The sequence below is a fragment of the Channa argus genome, chromosome 12 (genome assembly GCF_033026475.1).
Source record: "Channa argus isolate prfri chromosome 12, Channa argus male v1.0, whole genome shotgun sequence".
In the NCBI taxonomy this organism is placed as follows: Eukaryota; Metazoa; Chordata; class Actinopteri; order Anabantiformes; family Channidae; genus Channa; species Channa argus.
Genome location: NC_090208.1, coordinates 18,238,397 through 18,258,730, shown reverse-complemented (window position 1 = coordinate 18,258,730; position 20,334 = coordinate 18,238,397). Strand labels below are relative to the sequence as shown.

General features: G+C 40.4%; 2 protein-coding genes across 8 annotated transcripts in view; one reads left to right on the top strand and one right to left on the bottom strand.

Moving 5' to 3' along the window:
* The window catches only part of zgc:109889 (uncharacterized protein LOC553542 homolog), a 35,535-nt gene extending 29,936 nt beyond the window's left edge, over positions 1-5,599 (top strand). For all 6 annotated transcript variants that reach the window (XM_067524251.1, XM_067524250.1, XM_067524248.1 and 3 more), the window contains 2 exons: positions 296-702; positions 1,050-5,599. In XM_067524251.1, the coding sequence (XP_067380352.1) occupies positions 296-702; positions 1,050-1,207 (565 nt within the window). In that variant the 3' untranslated portion in view covers positions 1,208-5,599. The remainder of the gene's footprint in view (positions 1-295; positions 703-1,049) is intronic.
* A 4,576-nt stretch (positions 5,600-10,175) lies between these two features.
* gpr185b (G protein-coupled receptor 185 b) lies at positions 10,176-19,777 on the bottom strand. 2 transcript variants are annotated; one of them, XM_067525249.1, is made up of 2 exons: positions 19,459-19,777; positions 10,176-17,652 (listed from the first exon to the last, which is right to left on the bottom strand). In XM_067525249.1, the coding sequence occupies exon 2, from the start codon at positions 17,648-17,650 to the stop codon at positions 16,583-16,585; it is 1,068 nt and encodes a 355-aa protein (XP_067381350.1). In that variant the 5' UTR covers positions 17,651-17,652; positions 19,459-19,777; the 3' UTR covers positions 10,176-16,582. The 2 variants fall into 2 exon arrangements, with proteins under 2 accessions (XP_067381350.1, XP_067381349.1); XM_067525248.1 differs by lacking the exon at positions 19,459-19,777 and adding an exon at positions 18,608-18,966.
* Positions 19,778-20,334: the final 557 nt, after the last annotated feature.

The following is a 20,334-nucleotide window of genomic DNA, read 5'->3' as shown; positions in this document are numbered from 1 at the left end:
TGCCATTTTCTAGTCGGACAGCTAAATTAGGTCTGACTTCTTCTAGACCTACAAGTGGCACGAGGTAATTTAACTTGAGCTCTAAAAATTCCAATTCAAACCTAAATAAATTCAATTGGTGTGGGGGAAAGGCTTTTTTAAACATAGTCCAGTGGATATTTACATCTTCAATCTTAAAGGGATAAAGGGATTAAACGTTTTAGAAATTCTCTTGGTATTTCTCTATTTCTTCTCTAATTATTTCAAACAAATACACTTAAAGGTTTTGTGTTCTTTTGTTTTTTCCTCCCACCAGTGGGCAGCCTTCCGCCATCCCAGAGTACTATATCCCACCGGCCCCTCCCCCTCCTCCCCCGACCATACCTTCTGCTCAGACCGCCTTCGACGCCACGGCCTCGCCCTCCGCTGCTGCTGTCCCCCCCACCTCCTCCACCCTGTCCCGTCCCTACTCCCCCTCCCCTCCTCCTCCCCCCGCCAACTACGTGCCATCCCCCTCCCACCCACCTTCAGGTGCACCACCTGCTGCTCCTCCTCCTCCTCCACCTGGAGCCCCTGCAGGCCACCTGGCCCACCCCTCCCCACCACACGCGGCTGTGGGGCAGTCAGCGGTTGATGCAGTGGCCCCAACAAGGAAGTCTACCATGCTGGGAATGATCCCAATGAGCGACGCCCGCTCCGACCTGCTGGCCGCCATACGTAGAGGTAAGTGAATGTGAAGGGTTGTAAATTTCACTGACGTTTATAATATAATATATAAGTGTCTATAGATAAGTTTGTTTTATGGTGTTAAATACATTCAGAACATCATTTAAACTCTAAGTAATAAAGAGTTTTGTGTGTTATGTGCTTATATATTTAGAGGTTTCTAATAAATGAAGAATTAAGGTCTCGCATGCACCCAAGATACCCCACATTTTACATGCAACATCCAAACAACACATTTACAAAACATAGCCCTTGATCCCTATAGCTGAACTTTGGTCAGTGGCACTAAATATCTGGTCATCCTTCTTTTGTCTCTTGTACATCCTCCCCTTCCTTCTGTCCAGGTATCCAGCTCAGGAAGGTGCAAGAGCAGAGGGAGCAAGAGGCAAAGAGGGAGCCTGTTGGCAACGATGTGGCAACCATCCTATCGCGGCGTATTGCTGTGGAGTACAGCGAGTCTGACGACGACTCTGAGCTTGATGAGAATGAGTGGTCTGACTAAAAAAAATTTATAGAGCAAGCCAGGGAGGGGGCTTGGTGGGTGGTGTTGACAGGAAATTGGATAGGGAGAAACATTGTGGCATTGAGGTGGAAATGAGGGGGTCTGGTTAGTTTTATGTTTCATCGTTAACATTTGAAAAGACAAAATACTGAATGAGATTCATCCATACATACATTTATACAGTAACAACAGGTTGATCATTTCTGCTTCCTTGGTTGCCACTGAAAACAACTATTCTTAATCTAAATCCCTAGACGTTTGTGTGTCTAATCACCCTGGGAGTATGGTACAACTAACACGCACATGCACACAATTTCAGCCTCCCCCCTCCCCCATTCAATCATTTTTAACCCTTAACACTCAGCTCAGAAAAACAACTTCTCTCTCCCTACATATTTGAGCCATAATTATTAGCAATATTGCAGGCTCTCATTGTGTAAGTGGGTGGGCCCCTAGTGAGTAGGGGGGTAATGTGTTTGCAAAACACATGGTATAGCACAAGAAAAACTAGTTATAGTGCAATCTTAACTTTTTTGCCAAATGTTGAGAAACAATTAATGAAACAAGACAGGGAAATCAGGGAAATAAAAATAGCTCCACTTTTCTGAGTTGTGTCTGTTTCAGAAACAAGCGCACTCTCCTTAAAGTGACTACACCAGACTTTTGGGAGTTTGGATCATAGGTCACTTTAACCTGCATGAGGAAATGAATCAGCAACACAATTATCTATGTGCAGTAAACACTGACAGGTGCACATAGTTCAGTGTGTAGGAGGATGGCTAACAACAGCAGGTGTAGCTCCCTGCATCACGGGTGCTATTTAAATGTCTGAGGTAAAGTGAAATAAGAGATGAAAGTTGGAGGCTCCAGCATAATTTGTTTAACACACACAGGAACTTAACAAAGTTAGCAGGAAGTTTATTAACTGCTATTGATTTTATTTAATTGACCTAATTATTTACATTCTGTTCTGAGAAATGATTTTGAAGCAACGCCAAGTTTGGTTTTCAAAGCCTCTTTATAGAGAATGTGTGCTATGTGTTTGCCATTGCTTAAAGGACAAACATCAATAACACATACATACATATATTTAGTTACATGTGAAAATTCTTAGCATTTTTCAGATGATCATAATTTTATAATTTTATGAGTAGTTTTTAGTCCCTAGACTCAATAAGTACGTAAGAGTCAATAAAGTAGTAATAAATAGTTCCTAAGTTGTGTTATCAATTTTGGTAGTGGAGCAACACCTATATTATAACACTGTTGTATCTTCAATGTCTGTCTGTTTTTTATGTTTGGTTTTAGCAGGTAGCTTCATCAAAATGTTTTTCAAGAAGACAAAAAAAGCTAACAAGTGGCACTTATATATAATATTTTCAAAACTAGCATTTTAAAATCTTCAGATTTTACAAATCAGAGCCGTTATATTAAATTAAACTAATTTAATTTCTGAGCAGCTGATTATGTAAAACCAGTTTTGTTAGCTGTGTTTAAGCATGTGGTCTAAAGTTAAGTCCTGTGACCTGATCATGCACCATCAGACTTATCGACAGAGACAAATGAGACGCTGGTTTTCATGTAGTGCTTCATTATGGTGATGAAGCCAGACTCCCATAAAGTCAGTGTGACTGCTGAATTCATATATTTAGCATTGTGATCGAGACTGTGTGATAGTAGAAACTGTGATAAAAGACGCCACCCACCCGGGTTTATGCCAGTTTGGGAGCGCCACCAGCCTTGACGGAGTTTAGTGATGACTCATCATTCAGCCTCATATCACAGAACTGCACAATAAAGCAAGCGAGCGAGCTTACTCCATTATTTTGGTATGTTTTATATTTTATTTTTTGGTCTTTTGTAGTCATTCATAACTTAAAGCTTAACATTTTAGCCAGTGACTGTGTGCTGTGGTTTTGGTCTGATATAAACGCTTCCACACTTACTACCAAGCGGAGCCACTTTCAAAAAGCTTGTCATCTTGACCCAGGGTCAAAGGTCACATCCATGCTGTCATATGACCTTACTCACACTCACTGACCCAGGATCAGCACTGCTGCCTGTGGAGGCTTTGTGTACTTAGCCCCTGGACTATAAATACATAAGTGTAAGAGGCTTGCACCAGTACTATACATAATATTATCTCTTTTCATTATGGGTTTGGCTAATGAGCTGATTGGACTTTAGTGTTTTTTATAATGTGGTTTTCTTTTTTAAAATGTGCTGCAGTGAGGTGTTCACTTTGGTTAATTTTAAAGTTTCTTAAGGCCAGGATATAGGCACCAGATAAAGCAGATAAACTCATACTTGACAAGCCAGTTAAGAGAGGATTCCAGCCTTTGATGAATCCAGTCCACTCTTGAGCCAAAGCAAATATCCCTTGAGAACAGGATACAAACAGCACTTTGTGCAACTTTTAAATATTTCCCATCGGTTTCGTTTGTTTACCTTCTGGGAAGCGGAGTGCTACACATCAATTTGATGCCTTTGTTGTATTGTGGAATGAAGATGTGTTTTGAAGTTTTGTGCTTAACTTTGGTTATTTTCTAAATGAATCGATTTGTCTAGAATCAGAATACAGACCCTAAAACTAACATTTAATCCTCTCTACTTGGTTAGTTGTAAGCAAACATCCTGGATTAGCTAATTTATTAGCTTGTGCCATAGATTTACTTTGTTGTTGTCCATCTATTAAAAACACCTCAGCAAGACATGGCGCTATGCCTGGGGACATGTTTCTTCACTCCCAAAATCATGATCTGTGAATGTTTAACAAATATTGCCCTGCATGGGCTGAATCAGCACTTCCTTGTACAGTGCACATCTCCAGTAGAATTATGGCATCTCATATCGGACAGTATTGATCACATATTTGGGAATGAAAAAACATGTCACCAGGTGGAGCAGTGTGTCCGGCTGATGTGTCAAACTAATCCAGACTGTAGATTGGCAAGTGATTAAACATGAGTAGACAGGAGTCAGTGTCGATTTTAGCAAATGTATGTTGATTTTGGACAATAGGATTAATTTCAGAAAATGACCAATGACATTTAATATGAAAATTAATCACTGATACTGTGTGGTTTTTTTGGTTTGAGTAAAATGTGCACTTTTAGAGTTTTAGGCTTTGCTGAACTACCACCCCCCCTAGAAAAAAAAATAAAAATCAGGCATATTGCTGTGTAAAATTAATCACCTTTAAATTACCTGTGTAATCTAAATGGCCAATCATTAGCCATGCTTGCCTCCACACTAAAGTTAATATTAGAGCCTAACCCTGAAAAGCACTATAGAAGTGCAGCAACAACCTGCTTCACATTGAAATACCGATGATGAAATGCTATCAAACAAGTCCTCTATAATAACACCACGTTTCAACCACGTTTGGACCAATTTTTTTAACTTTGATGTTATATGACCAGCAAATCACCAAATCAGTACTTCCTGGGTAATTATCCTCATAGATAAAACTAACCCAAGCAGTGAGCCCCTGCCTGTTAATTGTCGGAGACAGTTTTTCCTGCATAGTTGTTGGGCAGGTTTGAGGTTGTTATTGCATTGATTTAATATAGAAATGGATTTTGAAAGGGAAATCGATCAAAAAGAAATCAATTTTGAAAGGGATGGGGTTCACAAGTGGTTATTTTGTTGTATATAAATCTTACACAATAGCTGCACTCATAAGAATTCAAATTACAACAGGCTAAAGGACTGGACAATGGGTTGATGGATTCCTGGTTGTTCTCCCTGATTGTGTGAAATAAGATTTAAGGATCTAAGCTAAGATAACACTGTAGATGACAGTAAATTGAAAAGCAGACCTGAGTTTAATTTCACCCAAAAATAATGGCAATGACTCTGTTACAACTCTGGTGGAACTAAAAAACCTGATCCAGATTGTTTACACTGTGGTTTTGTTGTTATGCAAGAGCCATGGATGCAGTATACTCAGTCCTGACAATCCAGCAATTTTGAATCCCAGCACTTCATGGCCTTTCACTATGTGACATTAAAACCAGACCCATTGTGTCTTATTGAATGTGACACTGTTCCTGTCGTCATTTTTCAAACTGGAAATAACCACAATTACCAACTTCCGACATTAAAGTCTTAAATTTTGAACTCAGCACGAGGCACCAAAGGCAGAGAATTCAAATCAACCATACCTTATGTATCTATGGCTACTGGCTTATAAGAAAACTTAATTATGTGTTGCAAAATATGAGAAATGAATCATGTTGTATAGACTTTTGTTAAGGCAGCCTGTGAAGTAAAATACATTTGGGGTAATATTATCTAGGCAATGAAACAAAATGAAACTGTGTATTGTACACTAAAACCAATTGTAAACAAGTATGCATGTAACTATAGACAATAAATGGAGAAACGGAATTGTATATCCTGTAATTAATTTTCATCTTCTATATATTTGCCACAATGTTGAAGTTTGTTTTGTTTTGTTTTGTTTTTTGCATCAGTATCATGATGTTCATACTAACATCTCACTGAGACACCACTATTTTATGACCTGTAATGGTCAGCACTCTGTACTGTAAGTAGAATTAAGATGACAGCAATGTTAGACGTTTCCGTGCTGATCAGGAAGAACTATTGTCTCCTGGAACACAAGCCAGGAGCCATCTGAATGCAGCTTTGTACAATTCGACGAAGACCTGGCTGTAAACTGGCAGAGGATTCTTCCTTTTTTCAATTTGTAGCATTATGACAGAGCCACACTTTTTTCCTACGATAACACCATCTAAACTAATTCAAGTTCATGATTGTTAGTGGTTAGTAGATAATTATTAGCACTTGACAATAGTTATTAGCACTTTACATATTACATTACACATACAAGAGTATTGTGTATGTTTTTGTTTTGTGTGTTTTGGGTCCTTTAATCTCTGTTTTTACTCATGTTTCTTAGTCGTTTTGTGTCCATCTCAGAGGCGATTTTTAGATGCCTATGGTGTCTGTTTTTTGTCATTTTGCATCTCTGCGGTTTGTTTCAAACAAAACAGTAACTTCGAAGGCTCTGGCCCATTGCCCATGGGCCCCTGATCACTGTACTGTCCATCCATGAATTCAAGAGCTTCTTTTTTTGACTTGCTATTTTGAAGTGTTGGTGGTCCCTTAATACAGTAGTTGAAGTCTTATACAGTATTTTCCCGAATCTGATGGTATTGAATCACACAGTTGCTGTTTTGTTAGTTTTTTGCCTATTGTATGTATTGTTTTAATGTAGAAATTGAAGCAGCTGTGTAAATGTCACTTATTAAGACCCACTGATTTACCTTTTGAAGTTTCCTGAGTCAGTAATGGTCATGTTTTGATTAAAAAAAAAAATTCAAAACGTGCAGCTAGTAGGTCAGAGTATTAACAGGTAACAGTGAGGGAAGACATATGGTGTGTTCACACCTATGTGGCAATAGCACATGGGATGTGATCGTTTCTCTGACGGACTTCACTTCTTGTCTCGTCTTCAATGTCTTCATAAAGCTTGCTAGGAAAAAATGTGTGTTAATATAGATCTACTTGTTAGGAAAATGAACAATGTGTAACGTGTTGATACGGTGAAATAATGCGGTAAAATATAATCCACAGTGTCAATCATCTCATAGCAATATGACAAATCCAGTGATCCTCACTTTATTTTTCAGAGCTGTGACACACCCCACCAGTGTCAACATTGTTTGTTCCAGCATCGTGCTGTTCTGGGCCTTGGCAGGGCTGAAGGGTGCTGTTTGGGAGAGAGGAGTCATTTTGTGACACAGATGGTGACACAGCAGAAAGAGAGAGAATGAGCTCTGTGTACAAAAAGCACCAAAAACACATCCATTATGGTGAGAGGATATGATTTTCATTCAACAAGGTTAATTAAAAATTGTGTCATTCCAGATTTTAGTGCCTTATTTTAGTTTGGATCTAATTTGGGAATCAAAGGCATCACATAAGCCTTAAATATAAAACACTCCTAATTTATCTGATGTTGTAAGAGATCCAGCCCAATTTTGAGGGTGACTCATACCACTGCAGGTGTTAGATTTCTTTCCGGTGGAAAGAGAAATGAGATTTTCACCACTGGCTAAACTGTGACCTACTTTCATATATCGATATGATGGCACAAAGGTTTAGGTCAGTTAGCAGTAGCAGTGACATAACCCACTTTAATTTAAATACCCACCTTTAAGGTAACTTGTTAGGGTTTATTTCAAAGAGCTATATCATAAAAACAGACCTAAAACTGTACTTACAGTATTTTATCTACCACAGTGGACCTTTACTACTAACACCTATTGTTTGTCAAATCACCAGTACCAGTAGCAATCACCAGTACGTCACCAGTAATCACCAGTAAGTTAAGTGTTAACAGAAATGGTGGTAGGTTGCTGTGGCTTGAGAAGAAGAGCTGGTCATTCAGACCCAACATTGCTTCCAGTGGGCAGGCCAGTACAACTGAATCAGAGGCAAATGACAATAAAGGATGTTGTTGTTCAAATGTAAAGCACCTAAAAACTGCCTCTTTGGATTATGTGCTGTTTAAGACTGTTTTGTGTGTTTAAACAGAAGTAACCTCAGAACTGTTTTCAGAACTGGATATTTGTGTGAAAGAGCATGGCCCAGAGATGCAATACTTAAAAGTAGACTTAATGTGACCGCTCAAAAGGAGCTAGTCTTCTACTACCTAGATTACAATGGTCTGTGCAGGTGGTTAAAGACCACCGTTTCCCCAGATCTCATTATTGGGTTTTTGTTTTAAAAGACAAGCTTTTGAGCATCTCTTGGTAAAAAACAAAGTATCACCATGATAATAATGACGGTAGAGTCCTTTTCTTTAATTCCTTTGCATAATTAGGAATAATGGAATATTGTAAATGCTGAATAAATGAGACCCAAGGATTAATGATGGACTCCACTCATCATGCTACTTAGTTTCATTTACCCATGTTGTATACAGTGTTTAAAAAATTAAAAGAATACATCACCCTTTGTCAGACATAAAATGTGAACGTCTTGAATCATTTCCACCACTGTCCTTTACTGTGTGTTTAAATTGTTTACTGATTAAAAAATCCTAACAGTACACATGAAAGAAGACTTTGGTGGCACCACTGAATTCCAATAGTAGAATAGTAGGGTCACCTGCATTTGTTTCTCCGGAAGTTAATATGAAGCTGGTTGTTGATTGTAACATTTATAGTTTAGTACTTTGTACAAATTATATTTGGATTTAATCACAGATGATTTGTGGCTTTATGGGAGGTGATGGTTTGACTATTCACAGCAAGTTTGCTGCAAAACAGCTAAAAACACTTTTAAAGAGGCTCTTCAGCAGAGTACCAAGGGACCAAGAAGCTGTACAATATCTTTGAGGGGTTTGTAGCATTAAACCTTGTCAAAAATACTTTCTGAAAGAGGTTTTGTGTGTGTGTCGGTGTGAGACCTAGTGCCTTTAAAAGACAAGTGTGAATTTTAGGTGAGACGTTTTATTAAACGCAACTGTTAAAAGCTCAGAGCTCTCTCCATTTTCACAGTAAACTCACAGCTGACAGTCTGTTAAGGGACTGTCAAGTTATTCAGGGGAAATGTAGGACACATCATTAGAGTCGGTGGACATTTGAAATAGTTCCTGGAAAGCTTTGAATACAACACACCAATAATGTGGTAATTGGTTCACATGCATGTGTGTGCTTGAGTTAGACACTACAGATCATCACTACCTTCTGCGAGCTCCCACCCCATCTTTCTCTCAAAGCATGCACGTACACGGAGGTGATTCACCGCATCCTGCAGCAGATGGAGGAGCGAGCCTTCTGAGTCATACAGAGGGAGGGGTGGAGGGGCAGACATGTGGGGTGGGGGTGCAATCGAGAGAGTTTAGGGGTTTGTAGAGAGGGAGAGCGAGACAGTACAGTTGAATAGAGGGTCAACTTAATGCTTGTTTGGAGAGATTGCTGTAATGACGTAAAAGAAGGGCTGTGTGTTTGTGTTTGTGTGAGTAGAAACACAAACGTGGCTGTGTTTGTGTGGGTGTGGGTGGGAGGATGCTGCGTCTTTTCCCTCACCTTGTCTTTGCAGTACTCACCTATGGCCACATAGTGGAGCTCCTCACCATCTGTAAAAACTGCATAGAGGTAAGTGAAGGAGTTGAACCACACATACATACACACACACGCACACACACATACACACACACACGTCCAGGCTCGTATAGTTCACACTTTCATCGGTGCACAAGTATTTTTTTTTCATAGATTAATGGTTAAAATAAAGTTCTCAGCTTAATCTACTGCTTCATTGTTACTAAATTATTAACAAGAATAGTGCTTTAGGGAAGTGTGTGTGTGTGTGTTTGTGTGTGTGTGTGTGTGTGCGTGCATCCATGCGTGTGTATGTGTGCGTCCCACTAGTACACCATACATAGAGAAGTGTGTGTGCACTCCAAGAAAAACTTACAGACTCTGCCAAAAACACAAATATATGCACAGCGACCTCATTCACTCAGACAATTTTGCACCCTTTCCTTCCGTCTCTCCTGCTGGGCTTCCTCCATTTTTCTCTACGTGAGTGTCTTTCACGTGTGTGTCATTGGGTATGTGTTTCCTACTTTCCAATCAGATTCTCTATTCTTTTCTCCCCTCTTTCTCTGTAAATCCCTCTTCTCACTATATCTCTGCCTTTCTTGCCTTTCTGCTGTTATGCAAGCAGGGAGTGGTTTAATAATTCAACAGGATCTTTTTTTTATTTCTATTTTTTTGCTCGCATGCTTTCCTTAGCACTACAATGACCCGCAATATTGACTCACAAGCACTCACTATCCCAACACACGAAAAAACACCCACATGCAGATAATGTCACACAAACTCTGGCTAACACCCACAAACACACACATACACACAGACACACACACGCAGATGTCACTGGATTGACTCCATATACATAGAACATAATGACAGAACTTTCTTCTTTTGTTGTTTTAGTTTATTTGGCAAATTATTCTCCAGTTTCTCTTCATTGTTTTCTTTTTCTTCTCAGTTATTTACAATAGTAAAAATAAATCTTTCTCTTAAGATTTTACATTCGACATTTACAAGTGCAATGTGTAACATGTCCATTATATAAAGTGCATTTGTACTTTTTATTGTAATCAACTGCTTTACAACACAAACTCATAAGGTAAAATTAAAGAAATAATAAAAAAAACATGATTCAAGGTCTCACATCACAGTATCATCACCCAATAATACCCTAACACCCTCATCTTGAGGATTTAAACCCAGTGATGCTCGTGCACAAATGCTGCTTCTTCATCATCCATACCAAGAACATTGATGCATAAAACAATGTTTTTCTATGAAGGCCATACTTGGTCCAATATAAAATTAGCTCTGTAATGTTTTCTTTGTTTGTTTTTTCATTTTTGTTTTTTCATTGATTGACAATCTCTGCTTGCATGAAGTGCTGCCAGGTTGTGGGTCACAGAGACAACACTTTAGCCTAGCCTGGCTGACAATTGGTGGAAGGGTTTCTGCAACTGCCCCAACCTCTGGTTGTAAAAACTCAAAATAATGCTTAACAAGAGGTATTAAAACAGACAAGGATAAATGTGTGTTTGTGCGAAGGATTTGGGAAAGAAGGGTGAAGACAACCAGACCAAAGTGAAGGTTTGCATCTACACTAGGAAGGAAAGAGTTTAGTTCTATCATTTTACAACCTCTCCTCCTTTTCTTTTTTCATTGTTATATCATTCTGTTCTTCTCTTTTCATCTGTTATTAAGTAAACTGGCTTATGGAAATGACTGAATAGAAAAGAGGAACAAAATGGGAGTAAAAGAAACAGAAAGAGAGTTATATACTTCAAATGATAACAAAGTAAGAAAATGATTTGCAAATTTCAAAAGAATACCTTAGAAAGAGAGAAGAGATGGCAACAGAGATGTCTGAGAGAATGAACAGAAAGGGAGTTGTCTTTGAAAGGATGAGGGGGTGGGAAAAGTGAAGGGGAAGATTTGAAAGGAGTAGGAGGAAGAGAGGGATATGTCTTTGAAACGACCTGCTCTCTTAGACACGACTCAGACAAAGTGACGTCACATGAAACCTGACTCTGTGACGTACAACACTCACACACCAGCTCCTCTCCCCCTTTGTTGGTCTCTCTGTCGTGTACTGCGTGTGTTTTTCTTATGGAAAAAACAGCTCTGATTACTGCAGTTTGAATCAAGAAGAGGTTTTACAGAAACACTGATATCATCTCTTGCTGCTGCTGCTGCAGCTGCTTCTCAAAAAATAGGTCTGGTTACAGCAAAAACTGTTTGGGGTGGTAAATCAATTGTTGTCTGTCTTTTTTCCTGTGTACCCAGTAGAGTGATCGATATTAAGTTAAAGGCTTTTTAAATAAAAACAGCATTTTTCTTTCTCTCTTGTTGAGCATTTTTTGCTTCCTGATTCACTTTTTTTTTCTTCATGTTCAAAACTTTTTCTTCCATAAAGACGGTCGGTCACTCTCTGATAAATGAGTATGTATACAAACCGAAAATAAGACACTATAAAGTCAGAAAATATGGCACTTTTTCAGCATATCTGAGACACAACTTATCCCCTAAAGAAACGTTTGACATTTGTTTATAGGAAGTACACAGAAGAGGAAGAACCACACACACTCTAGAACAAATTCATACAGCAGCAACCATGTCCTGTAACTCATGCCCTGATGAACATTACAAAAATATACATTTCTGTACAACATTGCATAAGAAACATAACATACACACTCACTTGTACGGTATTCCTTTTTTAAAGTGAAATATACAGTAGTCCTGTATAGTGGCTATAAAAACCATTCTGTGTTTTTGTGTTTACAGTGAGACTTGGTTGAGTTATGGTTCATTACAATTGGCTATGATCCCAGGTGGGGGAAGCACACACCTGTTCATACACTCACATAAACACACAGTGAGTGGTCGCTCCACTCCTGCCCCAGGAATGGTTGACTGAGTAGTGACATATTCACAGATGAAAGTTATTAATTGTTAAAATATCCAATACATGGACATGCCAGATGGGACTGTCAGATTTTCTAAAATGCACCTGTGTGATGCTGCTTTAGTTAAAACTGACTTCCAATCACTTGTTTAGCTCAGATAAGTGAAATGGCTGATTTGGGGTTTTACTTCGGGGTTTAGAAATCCTTCCAGACAAAGATCAAATACAGTTTGTTTGCCCTGGAAAATAGCATTGAGTTGACATTTTACTGGACAAACGTACTCACCAAAACAGTGAAAGTGCAATATTTTCATTTTTAGAATTATCAGAAGTTGCTGTTGCCACTTTTGGGTCTCTGCAGTGCATGTTTAGGTTACATGCTTCAAGTACCTCATGACTCATTTGCCAAGTTTGTTTCCTTTGCAATTTGTCACATTTTGCTCATATTGATACAGTATAAGCAACTAAAATATATTTCGATTTTTTAAATTTTCATTGTCCATGTGCATATAAAATTGCATCCATTTAGACTCTCTTTTCCACCATACGTCAGCATTTTGAGCTTCCTGCTCACTGCCTAAATTTGCAAGTTCAAGTTTACTCATGCTGAAATTTTAAATGCTGTGCTTTTATAACTGAGGCATTTTTAAACAACTGAAAGCTGCTGACTTTCTGTGAGTAAATTTCCTGTGGTACCTACAAAAGCTTAAACAAAGCACAAAAAAATCTTCATAACCCAATGTCCCAATGTCCCATCTAGCATCTCCAAACACAGGTAACTAAGCAAGTCTCACACGTCATTGTGCATACAAGTAAGCTGTGTGCCAGTAAGTCTGTTATGTCAGTCTGCTATGTGAAATGGATTCAGTTTACTTTCTGATCAGTTTGTTTTGTCTGGCACTGCTGGTGAGTCACCCCCAACAGTGCTGCAGTTAACCAAGCTTACCAAAAATACCAAACCCCATTCATCTCATCTATCCAGAGCAGCTTCACTTAGTATTTCACTTAGTAATTGATGCAAGTAATTTTGCCATTAGGCAGTTCCATCAATACAGTAATTGAGCAAAAAGACAGAGTGAAAGAGGGAGGTGGTCCGACTGGCAACTTGTGGTTAACTGGTGGGACCCCTTAACTTTAGCCACATTTTGGTTTATCATATTTGATGATGATACAGTACTGCTAATATTTTGGAAAACGTAAAGCAGTCAAGCCACAGTCGACTTAAATGCAGTACAGTGTGCTATTTGTTGCATTTAAAATATTTAGTTTGAGTTATTTGGAAAACCGTTAAAAGCTGACCATCTCCCTTTTTCTCTCTATCTTCTTCTCGATTGTGGCTTTTTTGTACACAGCAAAATGCAGTTGAACATTATTGCCAAGGACATTTTGTTTCAGTAAGGTTTAAAAAAAGACACAAGACAAATCCATTGACACAGAGTAGTGCAGATGTTGCTTTGCTAACAACTGCAAAATCAAAGGCTGCTTAGAAATAAAAGGAAACATCTATTCTTTGTTTTAATTTACACTACAGAAATAAAAGATCTTAATACCTGCATTCCCCTGTGCGCCATTTTTAGAGTTTCAGTCTGTACTGTAAATTAGTTCTTTGCTGTCACATCTTCCTGGCTTATTTGGTAGAAAGCATTGAATTGGGAAGCGACTCCCTGTCATTACAAACACAACCAGTATTTTTGAGTCTTACTTTGCATCTACAGCCCATACAGTTTCCATGAACAGTTTTCCCAAAGCCAGTACACCTCCCACACATGTATATTAGCAGCATGCCAATGGCTTAGTCATGGTACCTCTCTCTGAGGTTGTACAGAGGAACCCAAATGAAAACTATCTTTGTAGATCATTTTAATGCAGCTAAAGGGTGGAAATAAATCCTCCCTGCAGATCTACTTCACTACATCCCCTCTACATTAGGTCACTTCCTGATGCCATTATTACTGAGATGTTATTAACATTAGCTGGATTTAACTTACATGATGCCCTTTCAGTGGGAAATAACTTCATCCCGATTGGGTGTGTGGCGTATGTGACCCGAGGTTGCATTAAAGCGCGTCTCGCCTGCCGTTTCTATTTCACGCCGCATCACCTCGCCCTCTCTCGCTTCTCATTAACCCGCCGAGGCATCAGAGGGGCCCCAGGCCAGAGCAGCACTGGCTCTTTAAGGTGGGGGCAGAGCGTCTGTGTGTGAGTGAGTGTTTGTGTATGTAGTGAATATCCAGCTACTAGTGACATGTTGCAAGCAGAGAACTGGAAAAAGGAGGAGAGCACAAGCCAGGAGGACTAAACCATCTGATGCTCGGGTTTTACAGTATCATCATACAACTTCCTGTGAATGTCCAGGGGACAACTTTTTTTTCTATATAGTACTGCAGTAATGCATGTTAAAAAACACATCCATTGTAGTTTTAAAAAAAACCTTAGCTTTATTGCAGTACAACGCAGAGGTACTTTAGCCAACCAAAGCGGTCCAGGTGAAAAATTAACTATTCAATATGGATTGTGCTCAGCTCTAGCTAATGAATAATCAATCAGGCAATGGAGTTAGAATTTTGTCTCTAAATTTAGTGTTGCATAGACTGAATGGCATCATGCAGATATAGATAAGAGCCTAATTCCTGTTTGCCTCTGAAAAACATCAGCTTTCATCTTACTTGTTTTACTGGAAGATGTGGGGAGAGAGGTGAGAACACAGTGGAAGATAGAAAGGACAGGTTCATAGTTGCACTTTTGAACATTTATGCATCACTGGGGCAATCTTTTGTATTTTTAATTGTTTTTGTCTTGTAATTCTATCTTTATTTTAAGGGTTTTTACAGAAATATCTCCAAACCATTGTGAAAATATGTGTCACTCTAATTAATGAATGTATGGTAAACAAAATAAGCCAGTAATTGGAAGTGATTTATGAACATTCAGCTTAACAACTAAAAGCTGCTCTCGTTATCACAGAAGTTTAGTTTTCAACTCTAAAAGTTTAAGTGACATGGATTTAAAATACCTGTATCCATTATATAGGCAATAGCCAACAGGGAGTTGACACTGAATGTGATTGGGAATGAGGAAAGAAGGCTCCAATCATGCCGGAATGGTCTTGTAAATCCTGTTTCAAATTCCCTATCAAGATGCTGTGGAGAACAGCGTAGCCTACTTTCCAGCGCGCTCTCCCCCGCAGCAGAGAGCATTCCCAGGGTAGTGGCGCTCTGCAGTGGCACTGTCCTTGGTGCTGAATTCCGCTTGCTCTCTGCTTCACAGTCACGGCGCAACGGCTGGCTGAGAAACCCATTTTTTTCTCTGCCAGGGAGCAGATTTGATTTTATCATGCCAAGGACAACACATGCCAGCCTAAATATGGAAATCCTTCTCTAGGTTTTGCAAACTAGCGGGGGTTATCTATGCATTAGCAGAATGGTTGATTAGATTACATTTTGGATTTGAATGTTTGCGAAGGGATGGCATGTGATTAGGACTTGATTTTCTCTAAATTGACGTCCATTTTTCAACAGTCATGCACTTAAGTTTGTTTCTTTCTTTGACAAAATGCAGACTGTGCTGTTGGCATTGGGAAAAGCCATAGTGGGCTGGTAGACGAGATATAAACAATCATGATCACTATCTACTTCCACTCTCAGTACATAATAGATTGTTATTGTTGCTCTTTGTCTATAAACTCATTAATTTCTTACTTTGCATCAGATCCAGAGAACATACTGTATAATAAGTAGTTTTGAAGTGAGGGAATTTTTTTTTTTTTTGTACAGTAGATTGCAAAGATAGCTCATTAAGAATATTAAGGTCGTTCATTGTGTATATTTAGCTCATTGTAGTTATTTGCACACCTCATAATTTCAAACACCAATGAAAATACAATGTTTTAAGACTGTTTCACTCCTTCTGATTGCATGACCATGTAGTGCTGCCCAAGGTCAGGTCCTGTGGAGATTTAGGGCTTTGTTCCTAAATCCCACTTTCACATCTGTTAATGTTGAGAAGTAGGTCTCACTTCTCGCACCAAAAAGCAGGTCATAAAAAAGTTTCCTGACACACCCCATGTGATGATGAGGATGCCTTAATCGTTTATTTGCAGTTGGTTTCCCACTATCTGCGTCACTTTTCACCTTTTCTCCAAGCCAGAAAAAGAACATAAACTTTGTTAGCTCTATCTTGCTGTTGACCATACCCTGTCCTCCCTGCTTCTTTTGCCAGTGCCACTTTTACTGTAGCCAGTCGGGTGCTTGCCAGCCCAATTAGAGGAGTAGAGGAATTTCTCTTCCTCAGCCATAATCCTAAACCTTTCTGCTCTTGAACCCTTGTTTCCTCTCCCCCTACAACCCTGATTCTGTGTCAAGCGTCATGCCAAACAGAGAGTAAACTTCCCTGCTACACATCGCTGGAGGTCCTGGGTCTGAGGGAAAGGTTGGATGGGACGCACCCACAACAGGCCATCCACAGTGACTTCTGGATGTCTGGGTTCCGGAACGCATAGATGATAGGGTTGATTACGGAGCAGCAGGTGGCCGGGAGTACCGTGGCGTAGGTGTATATTATGGGGTAGCTGGAGTCGGCCACGATGGAGTACATGGCAAATGGCAACCAACATGCCCCGAAGGCACACAGGATGGCCGACAATGTGGAGACACCTTTGGTGGTGGAGATGGCCACGAACTGGTGCTGCACTGCAATCTGCTGCGCATGGCGGAAGGCAATCTTGCAGATTTGAAGGTAGAGCTGCATCATCAAGGCGAAGACCAGGAGGAAGGTGACAGCGAGTGCCACTGCGTTGTTTTTGGTGACGGGCCGGCAGATGCTGCACTTAGATTCGTCTTTCAAGCAGTTCCAACCAAGTGCGGGCAGCAAGCCAAGCGTGAGGCACGACACCCAGATAAAGACCACCATCACGTAGGTGAAGGTGACCGTCCGTTCAGTGTGGTAGGTTAGGGCATTGTACAAGGACAGGTAACGGTCCACTGTGATGGCAAGAATGTTGAGAACAGATGCCGAGAAGGCCGAGATGAGCAGTCCAACTGACATCAGTGTCACAAACTCCACTGAGCTGTCAACCAAATAGGTGAATACAAAGTTCAAGATGAGGCCCAGGCCGGCCAAGAGATCTGCCACTGCCAGTGATCCAATCAAGATGAACATTGGAGCACGCAGGGTCGGAGTGTAGAAGAGCACAGCGATCACCAAGGCATTCTCACAGGAAATGAGCGTCCCAGTAATGCAAAGCGCAATATCCCAGGGGCTGACCTCCTGGACAGCAACAGCAGTGGACGCTGGCTGGAGGTCAGGGGTCAGAGTTCGCAAAGGTTCAGAGGACGAGTTGGAGGGGTCCTCAGCCAGGCTCCAGGAGGTGGAAGAGTCAAAAGGGTCGAGGGGGGAGGAAATGTTGAGGCTGCTACCGCTGCTGCTACTCATGGCTGCTAATGCAGCCAGGGAGAGAATCATAGCTAGGGAAACAAGAGAGAAAGATGGAAGGAGGGAGGAAGAAAGTGAGAAAGGTAGATAAATGGCAGGAGTGAAGAAGTGATTCAAGATGGAGTGGAAGAATGAGTAAGTACATAGGTTAAAGAAGGACAAAACGATCATGTGTTAAAGACAGGGAGTAAGATTATAGTAGAAAAATAAAGGTAAGAGAAGACACATTTAAAACGCAGTTGGAAACAAGCTGTGTGAGTTTGAGGGGAGGGGGAGAAAAAATATAAATAGGTTGTAATCAATATTTGTAAAAAAAAAAAAAAAATCTTATGTTCAGACAGGGAGAAAGATAAACTAAACATAAAAAAGACCAGAGAAAGTTAGGGAAGGGGAATGAAAGAACGGAAAAACAATTAGATCACAGGGGTTGAGTAAAAAGTGATTAAACAGGTGCATTGGCAGGTTTAGCCCAAACAGCACAACAACACAAAATAAAGGTAAACGTTGCAGTTATGAATGGGGAGAAGACATTTTAAGAGGAAGAAAAGATAATAAGATACTAAGATAGAGGAGGTAAATGTGCGAAAATAGATTGAAGAAGTGGAGAAAAAGAAGAGGAGAGCACGAACAGTGTTGCAAAATGGAAAGGGAAGGAATACATCCCCTCTAATAAAGGGGGGAAAAGACATTTCATGTATTCGTTCATGCACTCATCAATCCACCCATTCATTCATTCATGAACACGTCCATGCACTTAACCCTGAACATCATCAGCAGCGCTCAGGCTCTGTGCTGACAGGTAATTAGCTGCAGCAAATATCAGGAGTAGGCATTCTACAAGGCTGAAAAGTATGATTTTATGTGACACCTATATTCGCTCCATTTCAGCTTCTAGCAATGAAACGGAACAAGTAGCCGCACAAAAATCAACACAATTTGATAATTTAACAACCTTATAGAAAAATCTTAAATTTGACACATTCCTACCCAAAAGATGCCGGACAAAGATGAAGATGTTGAGTTCCCTCACAGTCAAAACCATCATAAACAAATTCTATTTTTAGACCATCTCTAAAAATGGTGCATGACGTCCTGGGGCATGGCGCACCGGTAGCTGCTGTCCTATTCACTGAGCGCGTGCCCAGACGTGTGTGCGTGCGCGTGTGCACGCGCGTTTGCATTTCCAAACTCCTTATTTCGGATTCTGATCCACATATGCTGCTGCGTGCCGCTGCCGCACGCAGACAGAAAAATCTGGCACAAGGCTAATTTTAGCTCAGCCAGTTGGAGCTGCCAGCACGCGGGCGCGCCAAAAGGATGTGGAGCTCCATTCACAAAAAAATTCTCCCCTCTCACACCTCCCACCTCAACCTCCCCCCTCCTTACCCTACCGTCACCCCCCTCCCCCAAAACACACGCACGCTCTTATTTTTCTCTCTCCTCTTCTCACGCTTTCATGCCCATGCGCACGCACGCAAACGCGCACACCCCGTCAACGACTGCAAACAGGCGGGGGGAAGGTCACCAGCAGCACTGCCAAAAGCCCCCCCAGCTGAGGGGCTCGCAGCCCTGCGGAAACGGGGGCTCCTGCAGCCCGGAGCCCACCAGCCTTTTTTAAAAAAAAAAAAAAAAAACACCAGCCGCGACCCGTCACCAACTTTTAAATGGCTCTCAGCCTTGGTTGTGTATTTTAGCAAAGAGGGAGAACAATAAATACTTCTCTCAGTTTCATTCAGCTGCAGCAGTGCAGTCCCTGAGCCAGCGCGAGAGGTAGAGGGAGGGAGAAAGTGGGATGGAAGGAGACCACGCCACAGAGACAACAAAAAAGAGAAATTTACCAGCTCCTTGTCTTCTTCTTTCCCCCTGCAGAAAATCAGGATATCTTTCTTGTCCGTTATCCTCCACTGCATGTGAAGACGCCGTTTTAATATTTTCTTCTTTGAGGGTTTCCCCCACCTCCCCTCTGTCTCTCTCTCTCTCTCTCTCTCTCTCTCTCTCTCTCTCGTTCTCCCCGTTTCTTCCCAGTCAGCGGCGCGCGCTATATTCCTCGGTTGGCATGGTTATTAGCCTTCTGTCGGTAGCTCCGTCCTCACGCTGCACATCCTCGGCCTCTCATTGGACGCGTTTGTCATTCTGTTCGTCTGACGTCAGAAGTCTCCTCTCCTCCAGTCACCGTCATCATAGTCGGTGTATGAATCACGGAGAGGGAAAATGAATTAATAAATTCACCTTTAGCTAAGAAAATGTATCTAGGCTCTAAATAGATGTTTATTATTATTATTATTATTATTATTATTATTATTATTATTATTATTATTATTATTATTATTATTATTATTATTATTATTATTATTAATTAGATTGTGGTGGGAATAAAATAAAGTTATAAACACGTGGATGCACAAGATCGAAGGAGTGGATGCTGGGAGGTGCATAACAGTCAAAAGCACAACATGTGACACAGTGAACTGAATCCACTTCCCAAACAATTTTTTTTGGGAACAAGGTATTCAATTCAGCTACACAACTATTAACAGAAATGTCCTTCTGTACTTAAAGTAATAATTAGAAGTCGCTTGCCCCTTTTACGTTAGCACAAAAGCTACGTTTTGAGTTGACTAGCTTATAATAAACTTTTTTATGTTACTATAGGGCAAACCATAATTTTTTTATTGAGGTGGACAGACTGGGACACACACTCAAAATTGGATGAC